The sequence below is a fragment of the Dreissena polymorpha genome, chromosome 4 (assembly GCF_020536995.1).
Source record: "Dreissena polymorpha isolate Duluth1 chromosome 4, UMN_Dpol_1.0, whole genome shotgun sequence".
NCBI lineage: Eukaryota > Metazoa > Mollusca > Bivalvia > Myida > Dreissenidae > Dreissena > Dreissena polymorpha.
The window spans coordinates 75,111,711-75,135,889 of NC_068358.1; the positions used below are offsets into that span (position 1 = coordinate 75,111,711).

At 34.8% G+C, this 24,179-nt stretch overlaps 1 protein-coding gene across 1 annotated transcript in view; it reads left to right on the forward strand.

The window, feature by feature from the left end:
* LOC127880299 (uncharacterized) overlaps nt 1–23,857 on the forward strand; it is a 31,835-nt gene extending 7,978 nt beyond the window's left edge. Inside the window, exons 2-4 of the mRNA XM_052427663.1 lie at nt 11,130–11,235; nt 14,005–14,200; nt 21,266–23,857. Coding sequence (XP_052283623.1) covers nt 11,130–11,235; nt 14,005–14,200; nt 21,266–21,316 — 353 coding nt within the window. The 3' untranslated portion in view covers nt 21,317–23,857. The remainder of the gene's footprint in view (nt 1–11,129; nt 11,236–14,004; nt 14,201–21,265) is intronic.
* Nucleotides 23,858–24,179: the final 322 nt, after the last annotated feature.

A 24,179-nucleotide genomic window follows, 5' to 3' on the forward strand; every position in this document is an offset into this window, starting at 1 on the left:
TTATTGCGAATTCTTAATGGGACAATTTAGAACAATTCTTTTCGATACCAAATTTTATTCAAAATAGCAAACTTATTAATAAGGACAGCCTATCCAGGCGTTCAGGAACGATTTCCAGACGTACTGACCGAGTACGGCAAACATTTTTGGTTGGATAATTAAACGATTTTCCTCTTATCCTGACACTATACTATTTCGGTATTGTTTGTTTTTTACATATTGAAAGCAAAACTGTGTTTATCGATAGTCAATTATATATTTTCCGGACGATTGAGTGAACGAGTACTGACCCTGAAATTCTGCGAGATGGATTTTAACAGGTAATTGTAACTGGGCCACAATTTGCGTCGTTTGAACATACTGAGAGTAGTCCGGAATTCCTTACACTGAACAGTGCTACATCCTTTGACCTGAGCACAGACACAGTGATGTAGCCAAAGTTTAAATGTTTTATATTGAATCAGCCTATGAAATATTCGAATTTATTCATGGCTTTCTGCTTTCGTTATGTAAAAGTCATGCAAGGTGAAAAGCTGGGTAAAACAGCTACGCAAAAAAGCGCAGTAGTTCTCTTTACCCATGTTAAGGTCAGAGTTGGTGACACCGTGTGAACTGCTAGGGTAACAACTAACAAGTAATGCATAAACAACAAAGTACGGGTCAACAGGGCTGTCTTTATGACTACCTAATTCGTGAGTAAAAAGTGTTGCTCGCAGATTTATTTTTAATTTATTTTCATCAATTATCTTATTGTATATTTTGAATTTGTATATGGTGTCAAACATCAAACGTTTTGTACAGGGAATTTCCATCATGATGTTATATTCTTCGGTATTCGATATTCCAACAATATTCATTTAATATGATGGTGATTGCAAATTGTCTTTATATTCAGTTCGCATTACCATTTTCATCCTACTTTCTATGCTTTCAGAACGTCAAAAAAGGACCATTTTGTTGTTATTTTGTCTAAGCTATCTCTATAAAATAAATAGGATGATAAAAAGTGCACACATATCTCGACCCGTGCGTTAAGACACACTCTTTATAAATTTCAATGGCTTGCGTTCATTTCAAACTCGCGACTATTTTGAAAAATGCGTTGCGTCTTAAATTATGCGATAGCGAATAACTTCATTGCCATCAGCGCTTTGATTCTCTGTTATCCAAGTGACATCCGTTATCGAAGTATCTCTATACCTAGCGTGGGTCTAGTGTCGAAAAGTTTTCATTGATGGGCTAAAGGGCTGAATTTGTATTGGCGTGAGTTCGAGTCCTACAGGAATCGTGCATCTACATGTATGTATAATATCTTGACATTTGTAGACGTAATAGTAGTAGTAGTAGTAGCAGTAGTAGTAGTAGTAGTAGTAGTAGTAGTAGTAGTAGTAGTAGTAGTAGTAGTAGTAGAAGTAGTAGTAGTAGTAGTAGTAGTAGTATTATAAGTAGTAGTAGTAGTAGTAGTAGTAGTAGAAGAAGTAGTAGTAGTAGTAGTAATAGTAGTAGTAGTAGTAGTAGTAGTAGTAGTAGTAGTGATAGTAGTAGTAGTAGAAGTAGTAGTAGTAGTAGTAGTAGTAGTAGTAGTAGTAGTAGTAGTAGTAGTAGTAGCAGTAGTATTAGTAGTAGAAGTAGTAGTAGTAGTAGTAGTAGTAGTAGTAGCAGTAGTAGTAGTAGTAGTAGTAGTAGTAGTAGTAGTAGTAGTAGTAGTAGCAGTAGTAGTAGTGTTAGTAGTATTAGTAGTAGTAGTAGTAGTAAACATACCGTGACAAGAAAAGCGGGCGACGTGTATTTGTGTATAAATGAACATTTTATCATACTGTCAAATAAATAATATAACATATTTCTGTTTCAAAAATACAACGAATGCTAAATGACATACATAAATTGATAGAAAATAACGTGCCTTGTATGAATAAACAAATATGAGTCTCATAGATGTATACGTTTTAAATTGTATGAAACAACGTGTTCAAGTTTAAGCTTACCTTAGCACAATATACCCATAGGGACATTTAGCACAATATACCCATAGGGACATTTAAGGATACCATTTTGTCCGTCGTCCGTCAGTCCGTTCGATAGTGCGTCAATTTCCTTTTTTCTTCGAACACCATCTTCTTACGCATTATGATGGTGCTCTACCATGTTTGTTCGAATCATGTGCTAAGGGTCTAAATAGGGGTCTAACTAGGGGTCTAACTTGGCCCCGCCATGGGGTATGATGGTCCCATATCAAGATTTTTCGTCAAATTATTGATCTTTGATCAAAATTGGCCACGCCATGTGGATCACTTGTATAAATGATATCCCCGAAAAATTTGAAAATGGCTGCTGTGCATTGAACACCATCTCTGTTATTTGTATGTATTGTCTTAATGCCATTGAACTTGCTCAGAGAAATTGTTCTTATGTTATATCGACGAAGTTCGAAAATGGTTTCGAAAACACCACAATGCCCAGAAGTATCAGGGAGCGACCTATCTCCTTGTCCCTCTTGTTTGATCTGAACAATGTAACACATTTATGCAAATATTTTAAAATTTGTTCGAACTCGTGATTTTTTATTTAAAATCGAGGTTTAAATATCAGTTAAAAAAAAACAATAACGAATAAATCGTCGTTTGTGTACTTTTAATTGTCATGCATGTTTAAGTGGTTCTAAGAATGCATCGAAAATATATGTTACGGCGGTTATACATGTCATTAATTTCCCGTCACATTTTTGCTAATATTTTTCAGACCGTTGCTATGGTTAATGAATAACATTAAACAAAACACCCTTTTTGTCGAGCATTATTTTATACCGTGGTTTCACAAGAAATATGTTAGAAATTTCTATTATCTGTTGTTACTTTTGTCACGTAAGAAAAGCGTCAAATTTTCACTGACGTGTTTCTTGAACCTAGACGTGTAAATAATGGTTCACTTTTAACTTACCTGTAATGTGTCTTATGTCTGTTTTGTTGCGAACGAATCCAAACTTATCTATTGTCAAACAAAACATGTGAAAACCGTTATATGGGTAAGCGTCTTATAAAAAAAAGAATTTGTTATTATGTACTTTTTTTAACGTAACGATGACATAATTAAACTGTAGTAGTAGTAATGGTAGTAGTAGTAGTAATAGTAGTAGTAGTAGTAGTAGTAGTAGTAGTAGTAGTAGTAGTAGTAGTAGTAGTAGTAGTAGTAGTAGTAGTAGTAGTAGTAGTAGTAGTAGTAGTAGTAGTAGTAGTAGTAGTAGTAGTAGTAGTTGCTGTTGTTGTTGTTGGTGGTGGTGGTGGTGGTGTTGTAGTAGTAGTAGAAGTAATAGAAGTAGTAGTAGTAGTAGTAGTAGTAGTAGTAGTAGTAGTAGTAGTAGTAGTAGTAGTAGTAGTAGTAGTAGTAGTAGTAGTAGTAGTAGTACCGGTAGTAATAGTAGTAGTAGTAGTAGTAGTAGTGTTAGTAGTAGTTGTAGTGTTGGTAGTAGTAGTAGTAGTAGTAGTAGTAGTAGTAGTAGTAGTAGTAGTAGTAGTAGTAGTAGTAGTAAGTAGTAGTAATAGTAGTAGTAGTAGTAGTAGTAGTAGTAGTAGTAGTAGTAGTAGTAGTAGTAGTAGTAGTAGTAGTAGAAGTAGCAGTAGCAGTAGTAGCAGCAGCAGCAGCAGTAGTAGTAGTTATATTAGTAAAATGTTTCATAATTTAAAGAAAACAAATCACTTCACGGTACGAAGTACGTAGGCACATGATACGATAGCAAACAGACAGGCGCACCCAATATATACAGCTATTTAGATACTATAGTTTCACTCCAATGCCAAATCCCGCCAGTGGAAATAAATTATTACCAACAAAGATCAAGGAAAGTTACATCTTTATGCATTTGAGTGGTCGATAATTCACGGCTGAGTTTACGTAAGCGTGACAGTTGTAACCAAATATTAATACCTGCATTGTCTCAGGAACAGTTGTATAAGATTTGTGAAGCGTCTCGACGCCGCTAGTGCGGATTCACTAGGACATTTTTTGTACCATAAGTACCTGTAGATCAACTTTTCTGTTTAATTCTGACTCCCGTCAGTTCCACCCGTTCGTCCGTTATTTCATTCAATGTTTATTTCCTACTTAATTCAGTCACGCAATTATCTATTTAATGAAATAATTTGTTGTTTCTTACGCTTACACTTACGTTTGTCATCATGCCGAGTGTATATTTCTACGAATCAGTGTTGCACAAACAGTACAAAATTGTATATAATATAAATTTAATTCCTTTATTGTAGCATTAACCGCGCAAAAAATCTCACAAGGTTTTGATAAAAAGAGCTATCGATGGAAGCAAGTCAGATGCGCAAATTCACAGCCGTTAGACCCTCTTACTAATGTACCTACTCGCCGCAGTTCGAAGAGTTTCTTTTTGGATTCTTCAGAAGAAACAGTAACACAAATCACTCATCGACCAAATGGAATCGGAATTCGAATTTAGTTATGAAAATAAACACGTGGCCAATGCCGAGGGCTCGTGGATTATCAACCAGCGCCATTCGCAGATGCGAATTCCGTCTTAATTCGAGACTTGCAGACTAGTGGGTCAGGACACCTAGATGCCGTTACGAGAACGATGATGCATATGCTCTTGTTTGTAAATAAAAACAAGTGGTAGACTGAATGTTAAGGCTGTATTAAGATGTTTCTGCGGAAACCACTCGATATAGTGTATAAATACACCTGAAAGCATATTACGAGTGTTTAGGTAATGCGTGTTACGTTGACGATCTTACAAATTGTTGCATTTATCCCTGTGCTTAATCCAAGTGAATAAACGACGTTTATTGGCATCACAAATCAATCAAAGAATGTTAAATGTGAAGCTATACGTGGATGTATGTCGGCTGTTAATGATTTATTAAAATGCCCATTAGACCGATAATTAAAATATATAATACTAAGTAACCGCGACGATGCGTCAATTTATAATAATTTTGTGTAATATGCCGCGACGATGCGATGCTCTAGCGATAATTCCGCTGTAGAAAAGACAACGACGATGCGAAATTCTTGCGATAATCCTCGCTTTCTAAAATACTATCAAGAAGCAATATTTATGCGATAATGTGTGCGTTATTACGTTAGTGATGGAGAACGAAGGGTACTCGGTCAAGATAAAGTCGTTACACGGCTTCTTGCGGACCCCGTACGTTGTGATACAGGGAAATAATAGTATTGGACTCGAACGTCGCTCGAGCCTCAATATTAATTTTTAAGCTGCTATTGAACCCAATATAAATGTTTTAGCTGCGCTCGAGTTCAATATTAATGCACTAGATGCGCTCGAGTCCTAAATTAATTTACCAACTGCGTTCGATCCTGATATTTAACTACTAGCTGCGTTCGATTTATCTACTAGCTGCGCTCGATCCCAATATTAATTTACTGCCGTCTACCACACCATGCGGGGTCAGTAAAAAGCCTTATTACTAATAATACATACACATGTACACATAAATAAGTCCGCTTTCTTAGCCGTTGAATACGGCAATTGATTTTACACTATGAAATACGCAGAATCAATTTAAATGCATATTGTTTTAGTGAAAATACGGTTGTAAAAATATTTTTCGTGGATACATAATAGATATTAAAATCGATATATTAAATCAACTGTTAATGGTGCGATGAAGGACACATGAATATTGTATTGTATAAAAAAAACACAGACGTATTACAGACAACAGAAGCGATGTGTTGTTTTCGGGAACAAAAGAAATGCAGGAATCATTTCAGCGGCCGCGATGCTCCGGCGCCCATCCGTGCCCTAGGCCGCCTATTATTCCAGCTGCGGCTGTTGCCTCGTGCCACGCGTTACTCGACTGCCTCGTGCGATGTTCGCGCGGTTTTACGGATACTTAATTACCTGAAAAAATAAACCAGTGAAATCGGTGACGTTGAAATTGAGTTTGGCGTATAATACAATTTATTGCTCCTTTCGTAGACACTTTCATTGATTTTTCAGTGCTGTCGGAGTGCTGACGAATTTTAGTTCATCGTTATCATCTATAAGCTACTTCGTCTGCATATTGTACCACTAGACACGTGAAGCCACGTGCTGTTGATCTCCTACGGATTTATGGACGTATTTTAATGTATGCTTATACTATATTCTTCCACTGGATTAACGAGCCGTTCGTAATAACATTTATATTGGGCTTTTTTCAGAGCTGCGGACAATTTTACTCGGCTGTACGACTTACAAATCGGGTATATATCGATGCATTTGATTATTGTTAAAAGATTGTTATGCTATGACAACCCATGCCAGATCCTATATATCAATGTAATACGAGATTAATATCGTAGTGAACAAAATAGTTTATTTGATAATACAGTGGGCAATAAGCCCATGAGTATACATGAAATGTCACATACAATATATATAGGATCTGGCCCGAGTTGTCATATCATACCATATTTTATTAAACGAGTTCAGGAATTGTTTTAGTAAGCGAGCCTTTGGCGAGATTACTAACGAATTTCATGGACGAGTTTAGTAAAATATGGTATGATATGACAACGAGTGTCGGATCTTTTTTATCACATGCTTTTAAATGAGCAAATTAAATAAATATTTACACATTATAATGATAAATCCCGAATGTCGTTTACATTTCTTGACGTCATTTGACGTTGCAACGTCATTTCAGCAAAATAACATAATGCGATTGGTCAATAAACGAAAACTAAGCCAATGAAAACGCTTTAAGGGGTGTTGCTGCAGTTTATTTAACCGATGATATATTTATAGAAACACCGATGATGCTATTATCACAACTCAATATTTTTGTTATCAGTATCATCAGAAAAATGCTCATAATACAATTGTCAGTGGTTCGATCCCAGCTGGGGTTAACTTTTTTTTTTTATTTTTTCTTTCTTTAATTTCATTCTTGTTTTTTACTGGAGCTCTTTAGTCCTGTTGTTTACATTTATCAATTTAAAGCATTTAATCACAGACTTCAAAACATGTCGAAATCTGTCAACAAGTACATGCAAGTTATTAATGATTAAGGTCGAGTTTGATACTGTATGGTATTATGTTTGTGATTAAATATTGTTTTTTATTAATGTCTTTTGGTAAACTGTTGTGATCCCAGTTAAGATTGAGAACAATTTCTAATGTTTATGCATATTTTTAACAATCTATGTACCGGTACTTGGGTTATGCCTAATTGCTGTATTTTATGAAATTTGACGTAGACGGTAGGGATAGTTAAAACAAAAAATCTCTGTTAAATGCTATTAGACAGAAAAAATAAAAATTCCATTTATGTGGTTGCAATCGTAAAAAATGACGTTTTTTGGGTGACATAAAAATTATAAAAAATAAATTTCTTAAAATTTAACTTGTGTACTCCATTTTATTTGTAGTGTGTGGTTTAATTAAATGGTATATGCTGTATCTTAGCTTATATAATATCTACATGTTACCAATTTCATAGGTTATTAATTATTTTAACGCAGTTAGAGATTTTTCAGTTTTATTGAAAAAGTACATGTTATATAATGGTGAATTAAATCAAAACAAGGCCGGTGACCCTATGTTTTAATTTCATTTTTCATATAGTAATTGTATATATATATCTTAATTATAAATTTTGGACAAAATCTATTAGATGGAAAAAAAATCAGCAAAACTGCAGCAACACCCCTTAAAATGTTGTATTACACATGTGTAAAATAAAATAATAAAGTAATGGTTGTATTACATGGGAAACAGGGTATAGCATTTGATAAAAATTCATAAAACAAAGTCACAGGTCAATCAAATTATAACATCAAATATAAATCGGTAGATTGTAAAACAAAGTATTGGGTATTTTAGAGAAGACAATAAACAGCGAGATACTGTGCATAAATATATACGTGTACCAAAAATCCTACCCTAATCGTAATAATAATTTTATGTATTATAAGTATTTCTTATTTCAAATATTAATAAACATAGCTAAATTTTTAACAACATTACTATTTTGAGAGGTCAATAAATATATAAACTTTAACATATTTGGTCTTACGTAATAACATGGTTTTAAATAAGCTTTTCTTACTTCAGTATATAATGTGTAATCCATAACAATGTGATATTCATCTTCTAAAACATGGCTTAAAGGACATTTTCTTACTTCAAGGAATAGCTATTGTTTTTGCCATCTACCGTTTCAACTTTAACCTTATGTGCAGAGACTCTTAATCTAGAGAGGGCCATTCTGTACTTCGGAGTGTTTACATCACTTAAATAGGATTTAAATTTAAAATCGGATATAAATATTATGTTTTTGCTCTAGTTGATTCACTCAATTCGGGTTTCCAATTTCGTATAAACATATCTGTAACTCTTACTCTAACAAATTTCAAAAATATGTCTATATCTCCTACCCCTTGATTCAGCCACACATCGTAAAAACCACAATTGCCTAAAAGACTTTTTACCATGATCTGTTATTGGGTATGTTATTCTCGGAATATAATATCATAAACAAGTTTTACATACATGTGTATTTAACCATTTTATGCCTAGCGTCTTGAAAAAAAGGCCTTGGCAAACAGCGTAGACCCAGATGAGACGCCGCATTGATGCGGCGTCTCATCAGGGTCTGCGCTATTTGCTTAAAGAAATATTCGTAAGAAATATTCTAAATATAGAAATAAATATACCAGACATCCCTAATTTTGGAAATAAATGGATCCAATTTAGAAGGACGGGAGAGTCCACTAGTCATAAATGGGTTAATATCACGTGTGTTTACCATCTTTAACCAGTATTATCCTCCCATTGGTAGCGATTATCACGACGCAATAATTAATTGATGAATCCAAAGCAAGGTTCGCGATGTAAAAATAGCAGTTGATAGTAATTTTACGCGTAATATCATTCAATAATTAGACAAAAATTTTACTTCTTGATAAGCCAAAATTATAAAGACATAATTGTTATATATATATGAAACGGTATTGCCATTTGATGGGTACATTTTCGTTTAAATTAACGTAAAATACAATGCATAATAAATAGATAGTCATGACGTTAATCAAAATATCCTATGTTATCATCATTACATATTTTGCATTTAAAAAAAGTAAACATATCCAATTAAACACTATAGTAATGCAACAACTGTGTAACGTTTTATAACAAACAAAACAACATATTTTTATTCGAATAGTGAACACGTTCTTGACTTATGTCCAAGTATTTATTTACCGGTAGTTGAAATATGTACTTATCAGCCATTTCATGCTGATTTTCGATGGAATGTTATTGTCTTTTTCATATTATCAACCGTTTTTCCGCGAATTCTTTCTTCGCAATACGACCATTAATAGGCCAAACAATGTTCCGTGTCCGGAAACCCAATGAACAGGAAAAAAATGCGAAAAAGCTGAATAACTCACCTCTCGCGCGTGGCTTTTGTTGTTCTCTGTTATCGAAGTGCCATCCGTTATCAAAGTATCGACAATACCGGGGTGAAACAAAATCGCGGGTTATAATAACTCGATTGGTCGTTGTCGGCTCGGGTACTACATAAATGTTCCCCGGGTACTCTTAAGTATATAAACATGTACCCCGGGTACAAAAAATATACAATGACCAATGATAAATCGAGCGTTATTATATCGTAAAAATGAATTTGCGTTTCCGTTATCGACTAGTGATGACTGTCATATGTCTACGAATAATTTTGTCTAAAGCTCCTGTCACTAAGCTTTCATGAATTCAACCCATCATTCACAATATAAAAACCTCGCAAGTCATATTATTTTCTTGAAGGAAATTCATATTTGGATTATTTATTTATTTTTTGCTAAATGTGAAAAATATTATGTTTTGTTACCCAGATATGACATATGAATTACCATACCGGGAAACGGGAATAATTAACTGACTATAAATATACATTTATGAATTATAAAAAAGACACATGTTATAAAACGGACATATTTCTCATCATCTATATACGATCTATATATATATATACATTTTAATACATGTTTTTACTTAAAACTGTATACTTTTTTATTCATGCATAGGTCTCAACATGAAAACCCAAGACGTTAACTGTACATATTTATCAAATTACATGTAGCCAGTTGATACCCCATATCTATAATGCACGTAGAGGGTTTTCCTAAAAATAGTATTTTTACTTTTTAAAATTGTTGAGGAGATATGACAGATAACTCAATTAAACCTTCAAAACATGAAGGATACATGTGTAGGTATTAAAGTAAACTCGTTACTTTTTTTCACATAAAAATTACAATTGTACTGGTTTCACAATGGCATATTCCACATTAAACAATCCGAATTGATGATTAAAACAAACTGGCATGCGAAAATGATAGGTAGGGAAGAGACAAGAACCTTGACATTAAAAATAAGTATTTCAAAATAAAAAAAACAGGGTAATAAAGGAACGTTTTCGTATTTCTATATATTATTGAATTTACTTATTAACGTAACTTTAACATTTTGAATATGAACAATCTAAAATTCAAGATAGCAAAAACAAGTTTGCATGTCGCGGTCTTCGACCTAGGAACAACTTGTGGTATTTGCAAACCCTCTATTTCTTCACCACGGAAGCTTGTCAATTTATCGTCTCACATTAGAAAACGTGTCTTCTTTTGATTCAGACCGAATTGTTGTAGTTTTACATAAGAAACACCTTTGTCACATTTTTTTTTCTAGTTTGCATATAATAGCGATGATATTCAATGTATTATTCATTCATACGGCGTGAAATTAAAAAAATAAATATTTTACATGGTAAGTCTTCCGAGTGCGAACAGAGAAAATACGAACGGGTCGACTTCATTAAAATTAATGATGGGTCGACTGTTAAAAGCTGAACATTTCATAAAAACTATATGAGTAACATGTCTGTATCGGGTTGGTGATATTATCGTCACCACTTCGGTTTTCATACTCCTTCCGTGTTCATGTTTAGTGCACATTGTTAATCTACTAGATCTGGGAGGGCAATCGGTTGTTTTAGCCAATAAGTGAATAATTACAACCGGTAAAATAATAATACCAATGGTATACCGTTAACATTATCATCATTCCATCATCACCACGCCCACTTGTATGTTTCCAGTTCCGGTGCAAGTGAAGGACCAGCCCTCGGAAGCGCGCCCCTCATGCCGACCGAAATGCACGCCAGAGTTCTGTACTAAACACCCTCGAGCCATCTGTTCGGCACTGTACGTATACAATACGCCCACTGAATTATGTAACAGGAGGTGTCCGTTTTTTATCTCATCCCGCGTCTGTTTCGTATGCGAGTCATCCTGGACCATGACTTTTCGAATATATCTGATATATCTTCGTTAATTGCAACACTCCGATTAAGTAAATTACATTAATATACACGTATACTGCTAATACTTTACAGTTAATATACAGTTAATATGTACCATTTTTGGAAAAAGGCTAATTCGATATTTTCATTGGTCACACATTCTCATGTCTACTAATTTTAAGTCGATTAACAATACTTGATGATGCAAAAGTCGACACATTAATATACTAGTTTAAAATATATGTATAGAGATATAATACTCGAGGCCGGCGAGACAACGGTCCAAAGTTATAACATTGCCATTGTGGATAGATGGGACACCGGTGCCATGTTTACACCGTTTTGCGTATTTAGTATTAAAAAGCTTTTTCCTATTTATCTTTCCAAAGAACATGTTGATCTTTTAAAATAAGTTAATGAAATTTCAACGTGGATCGCAATTTCCTTGATAATGCAAACATGAAACTTGATCATCCACACATGAAACTTGATAATGATGACTCGGAAATGATGACCTTCAGTTTTTATTTCCTAATATTAAAACATTAAAGAAAGACATGACATAGCTGTCTCGTGTATACATGTGTTGCATTTATTAGAACATAGCGCTTGGTTGCGTTACAAAGAACGTCACTTTTAAGGAAATGACGTCACGTTCTTTTGCCCAAGTGCATGTTTTCTCAGTAACTGGTCCCCCGTTGAATATAACCGTTTACTCCGTTGATTATAATATTATAGTCAACGGAAAACTAGACGTAATAGCAAACAATTTGGAATTAAAATGCGTAAGAATTGCAATGGTATGATAACAAGCCTAAGAACGACAAACCGTTGGTTATTAACACGAATAACATACACTAAGCCGTAAATATTTCGATTCTATCTGCCACGAATTCGTATAATTCGTATGAAGATTTTTAGAAATACATGTATTTTAATCAAAACTCCTTCCGCCAAAAACATTTATGCACAGTGAAGCTGTTATGGTAATATATGCAAAATAAACTCCAAAGTAACAAAATATGAAGTTTTATGTAACCTGAAACATAACAAGTGTATAATGCAGAAACGATTTATTTGGTCAAGATCGGGCGTTTAAGCAAGTGAAATGTACTGAACAACTTCTTAGAGTTTTAGGAACTCCTTTCACAAAAAAAATCTACGTGATTTATTTGTAGAATGACCCACGTTTATGTTCCGTCTATGTCTATAGAATACATGTCGCTAGTTGTGGTAGAATGTTTAGTGTTTTTGTCACAAAACAGCATAGTGTGTATGTCTGCTTTCAAGTTGTATTGTTCTTGTTTTTTCTTGATAGATTTTTAATGATACATGATATTATTGATCGTACATTAAAACTTTCAAAATGGCGTCCTCCCACTCCAAAGAAACGGTTAAATTAACTTGTACTAAAGACTAGATCTGCCAAAAGAAATGGCTCCTTTAATCAATCCTTTGATAGTAATTATGCTCCCCCAAAAAAATGTTAAGGGGAGCATATAGTCGCCGCTTTGTCTGTGCGTCCGTGTGTCCGTGTGTCTGTCCGTCCGTGCACAATTTTGTCCGGGCTATTTCTCAGCAACTAATGACCGGAATTAAATTAAACTTTATGGGAAGCTTCATTACCAAGAGGAGATGTGCATATAATCAGCCGGTTCTGGTCGGATGATTTTTCACAGAGTTATGGCCCTTTAAAATTTTCCATTAACTGCACATATAGTGCAATTCTTGTCCGGGCTATTTCTCAGCAACTAATGACCGGAATTCAATTAAACTTTATGGGAAGCTTCACTACCAAGAGGAGATGTGCATATTATCAGCGGGTTCTGGTCGGATGATTTTTCACAGAGTTATGGCCCTTTGAAATTTTCCATTAACTGTACATATAGTGCAATTCTTGTCCGGGCTATTTCTCAGCAACTAATGACCGGAGTTCAACGAAACTTTATGGTAAGCTTCACTACCAAGAGAAGATGTGCATATTATCAGCCAGTTCTGGTCGGATGATTTTTCACATAGTTATGGCCCTTTGAAATTTTCCATTAACTGTACATATAGTGCAATTCTTGTCCGGGCTATTTCTCAGCAACTAATGACCGGAATTCAATGAAACTTTATTGGAAGCGCCACTACCAAGAGGAGATGTGCATATTAACAGCCGGTTCTGGTTGGATGATTTTTCACAGATTTATGGCCCTTTGAAATTTTCCATTGTACATATAGTGCATTTCTTGTCCGAGCTATTTCTCAGCAACTTATTACGGGAATTCAATGCAACTTTATGGGAAGCTTCACTACCAAGAGGAGATGTGCATATTATCAGCCGGTTATGGTCGTATGATTTTTCACAGAGTTATGGCCCTTTGAAATTTTCTTTAAAAAGTACATATAGTGCAATTCTTGTCCGGGCTATTTCTTCCCAACTACTGACTGGACTGCAATGAAGCTTTATGGGAAGCTTAACTACCTTGAGGAGATGCGCATGCTATTAGTAAGTTGCTAAACCATCGATCGTATTATTTTGTCAAAAGTTTTGCCCCTCAAGACGTTTCCTTTAATCTGAATATATAGTGCAATATTGTGACAAAAAAACTTTTGGGGAGCATCACCCGTCTCCGACGGTTTCTTGTTTTTCTCCTGTTGTCAAGTGTATATTGTATATTTGTCACAGCGAAGTGGCGGAGCTTCTGCAGCCTTGTCAATCTAAGTGCCAGCACACTTCCTGTAGTGCTTGCCGATTCGTGGAAGAGTCGGCGTGCCGGAAGTGCCGTCAGGACGATTTCCGGTGTATAAAAAAGTTTGGGAATTGTATGCGCAAGGAGACATGTTCCAGAAAAAGATTTCCATGCAAAGAAAAATATTTTTCAGTAAGTTTTCTTCATAAATTATATGTGCAAAATATTTAAAATTCGCTATACGTTATTAATAATTTATAGCTATGATGTACTTTTAATTCAAATATTGAAACGTATTATGGCGTATTTAGTATATATTTATTTTGCTTAAATTTGCTGTAACTAAGACATATCATTGACACGTTGATCTAGCACGATTAATGATTCATTTACTGCTTTGGATTTTGTTGCAGACTCGTTTTGTTTATTAATTATTTATAAATTTATCATAGTGCATGTAATATTCCCTATTAATTTGTCATGTAAAGCGAATCATATGTTATAATATATAGGTTCCTTTTTCCAATGCCGGTATACCCCGAGTACAAATGGTTTCCCAACTGCACAAATCATGGCAAGCTTTCGTTAAATAATATATATACATTTGTATATGGAAATGTGATTCATACTATGGTAACTAAAATACTCATTATTTGGAGATAATTGGGTCCGGTCTGCTCAGCAAGTACCTCAGCTTAAAAGTGGCGGTTGCCTAGTTTCTATGAGCCTCTTTCAAGGAAAGCTGAACTTAAAGCATGTGCGTAATGTGTCGCCCCAGATTAACTTGTGCAGTCAAGGCAGGTATAACAGGTGCGAAACTTTCCGCATTGTTTGGAATTTGCGTATAAAGTTGTTGTACTGTTTAATAAGATTTCAGTTTCTAACACTTGAATACATATACACGTGTACACTCATTTGAATACGAAAAAATAGTTATCCTGAACAATTCAATAACTTTGTTCCGCCCAGCTACCTTAAGTAGTTTTTCTTAGGTTTTCTCTATCTGATCTGGCAATCATTTCCAAAACATACTCTACATTCCGATATCTCCGGCGTTATGAAGGCAATGCCATTTAGCACATAATGTTAGCGTTTGTAAATCGAACTTAATTGTTTCTTAAACGCAAACCATCGACCTTTATTCTATGCCTGCAGCGAGCATTCGCACTGGTTTCACCTCAATTACATAGCAAGAGCTGTGGGCTGTACGTCAGTCTTGCCCGAAACATTCCGGTCCATCACGCAACGGGCCTAGGTCTGGTCGCATAGAAAACACGGCTTTTTTATATCTCAGAACAGCGAGCAATTAGTAAAATCAGTGGAAGCATCTATCAAAATAAGCATCGACGATGCGGCCGATTACGGCAGTAATTATGCCAGTGATTAGGGAAATTCTTTGTATGCCGTGACATTTTTCATGGTTAAAATGTTTATCAGATCAAAGAAGCCAAATAGTTTGGAAAGTTTGAATCGTTTTGAATAAAGATTAAGAAAAGGCTTTATCAGTAACTACGCGACCAGCTGTGTTACACGCAACACGTAAAGGCTAGAGAAGGGCGTTGCACGAGATATTTGTGCTTTCAATAGGAGCCCTGTCTGCCCTTGGTGAGTGATCGGATCTTTATTTCGCCTGTTCGGATTGATTGAAATCCTGCCCGCCTCCAGTAAGATTGTTAGACTAGGATATCAAGGTTTATCGCATGCGAACAGATGTCGGACTTAGGAATGTGCGTTTTACAGAACCGATGAGAAATCGAAGAGTTTTGAAAATATATTGAACAAATTATTATTAATTGGTTAAATGAATGATTGCTTAAATAAATGAATGAATGATTGATTAAATAAATGAACGAATGAATAAATTAATTAATTGATGTATGGATGAATGAATGTATACATGAAAGAAATAATACGTGAATGAATGAATGAATGAATGAATGAATGAATGAATTAATTAATTAATTAATGAATGAATGAATGACCGACCAACTGACTGACTGACGTTTTAAACCGCACATATTGCATTATGTTTATATTTTCAGCAGAAAACAAACATCGTTGTGGAAAACACCCGCTTGTTTATTCGGGTGTCTTGAAATCCGTCATCACTCACTGTTCTAATTAGTCGCGCCTCGGTGGCAGTGTCACTTCCGTGAGGAGTGTTCATGCGCTAACACCAGGTGGCTGCTTTGTACTTTTGAGTTGTAAAGATACGATTTATACAGGAACCACGCTCTAGGCAAACTGATATTATTTGCTAATCAGGGACGACACTTTCCGTTTTTTTTTTTTTTCTTTTAAAGGAAGTCTCATTTAAACGAAAACCCAGTCAAGGCGGAGAGCGTCGTCCCAGATTAGCCTGTTCGAAGTGCAATGGCTAATCTGGGACGATACTTTGCGCTCATGCATCAAACCCGGTTATCCCATAGACCGGCTCAAATATTATTCCCGTTTAGTGTGCGTAATACGTGCTTTCTTGACATCATACAACAGGAAAAAAGCGCTAGTATTGGGAACGGGCAAAGAGAATAACAAACGCCAATAGGTCAATTTTTAAGAACGTAATATGAAGACACATTCAGAATGATACTTGTAAGACACATTTACTGACTGGTATTTGATTAAATTTAAACAGCATTTCAGTTTGTATAGCTATATTAAAGGTATACAATTTAAATAAGCGGTTTCTTCGCATATGCTTTAGGTCACAGTTGCACGAATAACCAAGGCAAAAGTCAGCACATGGATTTTGCAAGTCAATTACTTCTTGTCTTTCTTTATTTTTCAATTTGTTATAAAAATCGTAAATATATTTAATTCGAAATTAAACATTTGCCGCGTCGCTTATTTCGGTAGTTATCGATGTATTCGAAAGTCGGCAGGTGTCTCATGCATACCCATAAAAATAATTATTACGACATTGACGAACAAAGAAACAGTTGAAGGAATAAATTGACCTCGTGCAATGAAGTTAAATTGCCCGTTTGTTAAAGCTTATTTTAGTTTTAAATCACGATTGCGGCACTCGAGCGTTACTCATCTTTAGATATTTTGAACATGTTTTCGAACGATCGATAGTATGACGTCATTAACAGAACCCATGTGTGGCGTGCGCCCCAGACGCCCGTGGTTGATCTGCAGCAATTAAGACATTTAAAATGTGGTCTCATTATCGTATATTGCTGCGCGATCTGCGATGCTTATAAATATTAGCCAAATAGCGTTTGAAAAACAGACACCGATGGTGATTTTAAATTGTTCCCCCAATTAATCATTCGATAAACCATAGTAGAAATACTTCATATCTGTACTCATCAATTCCACAGCATGTTAGTCGAGTACGGGATCGGTTTTGACCCAGAACAAAGCGTATGAATTTTAACTGACTCACGTAGGTACGTGAAACGCTGACGGGATTTAAAGACTGTTGGCGGGGACAGGGTAGAATCAGTAGAGAGATTTACAATTGTTTCAATGAAATGGATGTATGCAGTCTCAAGTTATTATAGTTATACTTCCTACTTTCAAACTAAGTTTATTTGCAAACGCAATTATTGATACATCAGTTCCCCTATTAATGTTTCAAATGCAGCATAACCACTGTTACTGTTTCATAACTTGCAATGTGGAAAGTACTAAGTATTGTACAGTTTCTCGAAATCGCCGATCTAAAGACTGCCAATAGTCAAAACCATAACATTATCAAAGACGAACTACTACGTGAGGTCTTAGTTGGTCTAAGTCGCTCTTTGGCGACAGTAAATGTACTCACATAGTACTAGTACTGGTTATAGTGAAAGTGCATGTGAGCACATAATACCGTTTGAATATGACAAACCTTATTTGAAAAATTACCAGATGTTTTCCAAACTCTTATGTATTTTTTTTACAGGACTACCGATTGAGCTATATTTGTTTAGATTTTGTTAGTGGGTCACTTTTTTATATGGGCAATAAAATATAGTTCTTGTCTTTATTCCTATGATTAAATGTATCAATGTCGTTTTTGTCATTTTAAACATTGCGGTCTAATTGACTCGATCGTTTTTTTTCAGAAACGATAATTAATAGCTGATCTTAATATACATGTAATGATACATGGGCCTTGGTTAGTAGAGATCTTTGGTTCTAAAATCCTATTGCTTAAAAGTAAACAATAACAATGTTTACCGTTGTAGCGTACAATTCTATTCAACGAAAAAATTTATGCAAATAATTATCGAAAAGTGTGTTTTATTTGAAAATGAAAGCGTAATAACGTACCAAAAATCTAAATAATGTACAATTAATTTACATTACGTTCACTAATTCTTGTCGTATTTCGTCGATTGGCCTTTTCACAGGTTGTTATCAGAAATGTATTCAAATATTAAATAAATGTTTAATGCAGTCAATAAAATCGTGAACATAACTTTGTTATCATTAATAAATGACCGGACTGAAATTCGAAGCTCACTTACACACCATGGGACATTTGAAGCGCCGGGATTGACTGCATGTCGACCGGCTAATAGATGCCGGGGTAGGGTTTCCTATTGGAGCGCTAATCGCCTCCCCTCCCACCGTAAACAGGCCGTGGTGGCGTAGGTATGTTAGCTATGTCGCGGATTAAAGGTACAGTCATGTTTACAGTGCTAATTGTATGATACCACTGCGTCGTGACAAGCCAGGTTCCGATGTATCCATCAATAATTCGTGAGTAACATACACCATATATATCCGAGGTGATTTTAAATGACTGAAATCCCATGTTAAACCTAGAATACATAACTATGGTCAGTTATTTAAAAAGTGACTTTCATGTTGATGAATGCTTTATATTGATTTGCGTTCGCACCACTCCTCTTCCGTTTGTTTCCATATTCTATAAGTTAATATCTTTAATTAAACATATCAAACACCAATTATGTTCCCAATCCGTTTGCGTGTGATAAATTATCTGTGTTCAGATTGAAAACACTGTTTATACAAGTTTAATTCACTCATAACATTGTTGTGTTCAGTGTGTTCTTAATGCAAAAATCTGTCAAAAGGTCAAACGTTGGTTGAAACACAACACTGGGCCTTTTACATCGCATTCCTTTAACAAGAAAATCGCTAAACAAACGGATTTGACCCTTGTACATTGAATGAAATATGTTCAATTACATGTTGTAATGTTGTTGTGAGATTGTTTAAATACTTTATTAACTTGTTTCAATAAAACGTTTTTCTTGTCAATTGGCCGTTTTGATTTCAAAATGAGCTACGTGGAAACTTATGTAAACCTTGGTGGGGTTTGTTATAGAGTGCGTTACATAATGTACACTTCAGGGCGATCTACTCTAATCCAATATTTGGTCTACAGTATTTATAAGTGACTGACGAATGCATAAAACAATCATAGCAAATCTATCGCTGTTTCTGTATGTTTTGTGTGTTTGTTTAAGTAGTCTGAGCGTTTTAAGTTGGTCAAAATAGGAACGCTCTTACGACGCCGCTGTGGCTAAAAAAATACACTAAACGCCTTCTAATGCGTATTATGAGTTCTTATAATATTTGAATACTTTTCTTGTGGTATTGACATGATAAACGCCGCGTCATGCGAAAATGGGTCTAATACGATACGTGGCCAAAGAAACTTAAAATCGGCCTTCGCATCCGCGTGGTCTGGTCTGCGGTTACTCTGTCCGTTAATGAGACCAATAGTCAATCCTTAATAGCGGACAGTCCTCCTGACCAATCTGCGCTGCTAGACATTGTTGCGTTATATTTATATATACTGTATTTTTGAAGACCACACTGTAAACAAGAAATGTTATTTCTTAATGTGTTATCTTCGTTAAATAAAGTTATCATTATAAATATATAATGTTTGTTTTTAGGAACTAAAATTCTTTTTTTTTTGCGAAAATGCGAACAAATTCCTTTGCTCATTATAGCATTGTCTGGTCATTCAGTGTACTACTATTCCATATTTGTGTATTGGTATTAACGACGAAATCATTTAATAGCGAAAGGAGACGAAATTAACTATGAAATGACTCATTCTGGTCTGATTGAGCATTAGTCAGTATCTTATTCATGGACATTATGTCTTGTACTGAAATGTAAAGGTTAAACATCGTGTGGTAACGCGATACCGACAGTTAATGTTGACTTAAATCATATTTGTATTTTGAAACGCATGTCACACATTCTCTGATGGATATTTCGCATGTTTGTGCTTCCTAACCATCTAACCCCCTGCGCACTAATGTAAACTTAAAAGTAAAAGAATTCACCGAACGGAGGGGGGTTAACTGACACCTGTAATAAGATACAGTATAAAATAACCGAATGCTAGAATTGAAATTATCATTCAAAACTCCGGCTATCAGGTTTATTAAACGCGTTGAAACTATTTGACTTGCCAAAGCGCTCGTCGCGGTGTTCGCCATCTTCTAATTGCTGTTTTAGAGGGGATATGCACATATGGACGTTTTTTTTTCAGGAGAGTAGTGGAGTGCGTGAAATATGATAAACGTAACTTTAATTTCGTCGATTAATTTTTTTAATTACCTGATTAACGGTCTGTAACACGATCTAAAATGGTCACAGTCAAGTAGGAAAGAAGTACAAAAAGAGACAAACAGAGTTGGGAATGTTAATGAAATTGAGTTTAAGTAAACTGTAATATAGTTATTATGTTTTTTATATATACTTCCGAATCCAATGCTTGGTTTAAATTACATTTTATTATCGAGTGTTTTTGGACGGTTTTATTTTACTTCCTTCCACGAACCCGTATGTGACCAAATCACTTGATAGGTTTGGCGAGTAAAATATACGTTAATGCAGGCTAAGTCTAAGTGCGTATTGCTTAAATGTGAACTTAACAGGAATACTGATGTGACCGGGTGTTACCTATTCCTTAAATGAAGCATATAACATGAAGCCTCATTTCTTCGCGAGCGGAGCGCATGTCTATATCAATGTACTGCCCTGTAGCCTGTAGAGACAAGAAGTAGTTCTCTCAAGACTGAGCTCTCTGGATCAGCAGACGATTTATTGCATAAATATTGCGGAGTATTCCGGAGATAGTCGATATATAACGATTGAAGACTGTTTCCTCACTACGCCTTCGCAAGTCTGATTGCTCGCAAAAACAGAACCAAATTTGGACTGAAACGCAATTTAAGCGGAATTCAGTGTAGAGCACACGTTATAAATTGCCTTATTATATAAAACCGTAAACATGCATTATTATGGCTAACTGGTATATGTTTGTATTTTCAGGACTGGGTGAATCGAGTAGGCAAGTTCCAGTGTTTCGTGTCCGGCTGTTGAAGGAAGGGCGGTGTGATATCCCCAAGACTTACGCACACAAAAAAAAACACTAAAAATATTACTGTCGCGGACCGTTAAAGTATCGAGATTTTACCGGGATATCGGCTGTTGGCTTACCGGTTACCAAAGATATAGTAGTTTAAACTTTGACAAGTGATGTCAACGTTTTTAAGTTCTTTTCACGATTTCATTAATTCCAAAAATATTCATTAAGCATTCTTCGATTGCATTTTTCATTACATAAATGCTTATATACTCGCTATTCATTGCCTCTACAAATGTATATTTTAATACTTTTTTGCCAACGTCAAGAACCTGATGATACCGTATAATCAAATATGACATACTTGTTGAACATGTTAGCGGATGTCAAATACTTTATCTTCTGAATTGTCTTTGTTATGAAATCATAATCAATGCAAAAGGTGTCTATCTTTCTGTACTATTGTTTATTTCTATATGTATTTCCAGTAACTGTTAAAGTGTTGTTTTTTTTATCATGATCATACATTTCAACCAAATAATTAAAATAATAGTTGAGAACGACTCAGAGGCTCTTATGATTATGTTAACCCTTTGCATGCTGGGAAATTTGTCGTCTGCTAAAATGTCATCTGTTGAATTTCTAAAATTAGCATTTTCTTCGATTTTTTCAAAGAATACTATCAGAATAGCAAACAGTTTGGATCCTGATGAGACGCCACGTTCTCTGGCGTCTCATCTGGATCCAAACTGTTTGCAAAGGCCTTCAAAATTCGGTTCTAGCACTGAAAGAGTTAAAAGGTTCTTATTTGTAAGGGTTCATGAGCTTATTTACTGTTTGCACACATCTATACTTTAAAAAGAATAAATGAAAACCATGATTTAACCTTTGTATTTAAAATTAATTTAAATAAAAGCACATTAAAAAGGGGGAATTTAAGAAAAATATATGTGTATCTGTTGTTGTTTTTTATCCATTTTTAATCATATTTTGTAATTGTATTTTGTACATTTTTGTGCTATTTATCGTTGTAAGTGCAATCATGTTTGCCTGTTTGTCAGTGAAAACACAATTGCTTTTTGCCACTCCAATAGCAAATGGGTAATAAGTTATTTACCAGCAAATTTTTTTCTTATTTGTACCTTATAGGCCAAATCAATCGCGTGTATATTTATTATATTTTCAAATTGAGTCCCGCTATGGGAATACCGGGTTTCATGCATGTGCGTTAGTGGCATTCTCAACTTAGCCTGTGCAGTCCACACAGGCGAATCAGGGACGACAATTTCCGCTTTTATTGTAATTTTCTTTAAAAGAAAGTCTCTTTATAGCAAACAATCAAGTTTAGGCGGAAAGTGTCGTCCTACATTAGCCTATGCGAACTGCATTTAACCCGATTTTCCAATTATATTACGTGAAAAATCTTTCACATGTATTTCAGAATTAATGCATGACTGTGTCAAATTGCGCATTTGCAATAACTTTAAAATATCTGTGTCAATACATTTGCATAACCATTTACGTACGTCACACGTCGTGATGTGTCATATCATAAAGGGTTACCATACCAACGTTACAAGGCGTGGTATGATAGATCATTTCCATAATCATGTATGAAGACATGATTTGTCTAAATTTGTGTTGAGCCATATATGTTCATCACAAGACCTGATATGTGTCAAATTAATTGAAGTACCATGTATTTACATCACAAGCGATGCTGATTCAAATTATTTGCATAACCATATATGTACATCAAAAGACATGATGCCAGAAATCAATTGCAAAATGATGTTTTTAAGTGACATAACAAGATGTGTCAAATCATTTGCATGACCATGTTTATTTATCACAAAACGTGATGTGTCAAATCATTTTATGTATACATCACAGCACGCGCTGTGTCAATTCATCCGCATGTACCAACATGCACGTAAATCACAAGATGTGATTTATCATATCATTCACCTACACGTTTTCAAAACACGTGTATGACACTGTTCGGCTTACGTGTAATAACTTATGAGCGTGTAAATAGTTTACGGTTAACATTAGAGCTACATATTATAATACTGAAAACATTTTTTTATATACGCGTTAAAACTGTTCATTTAAATTATTAATATTAGAGTGTTAAAATATTTCTTTAAAAAAAGGCTTATTCTTTAAATGTTCTGAATAATATGGATATCGTCACCAATTGTGCTTATATATTTTTTGTTATTTGCCGCGCCGGATTCAAGTTGGTTTAAATAATGTCATTTTTTAGACATATTAAAACATAAATGTCTGTTTAAATACGCAATAAATATGAGATTTATTTAAATATATTTAAATGGAAGTGTTGTTGTTTGTATTTTTCGACTGATGCGCATAGTTTTTCAATAATTTATTGTTAGAGTGAAGTTTCTTAATTGGCCACACGTGTTGTTATTATTTGAGTTGGTGGTCTCAAAATGTTACTGTTAACCACATGTGATTAATTTATCTTTGACTTGTGTACAAATGTGTGTTATTTATTTTCACAAACAAAATCAATAAATCATTTCCACAATCCATTTCAGATTTCACTGTTTTTATTCATTGTTGTAATTAATGCTTAGATGCCGTGCGGAAGTTAATTTTCAAAATGTTCGTTCAGTGCTCTGCTAAACGAAAGAAACTAATAGAAAGAATGCGGTTACACTCCATCAACGAACTGGTCCGATGAATAGACGTTGTTTAACAGTCGCACGCAATGGCAATAAAAGATAAGCGCTCCGAGAGAAAGGGGCTTAATTCATGCGATTAAAATGTATTGTATGTTTCGTTTAAAGGTCTTTTCTTAACGAAATTCCTCGGCGGGAGGTGTCGTCCCTGATGAGCTTGCAAATACTTCAC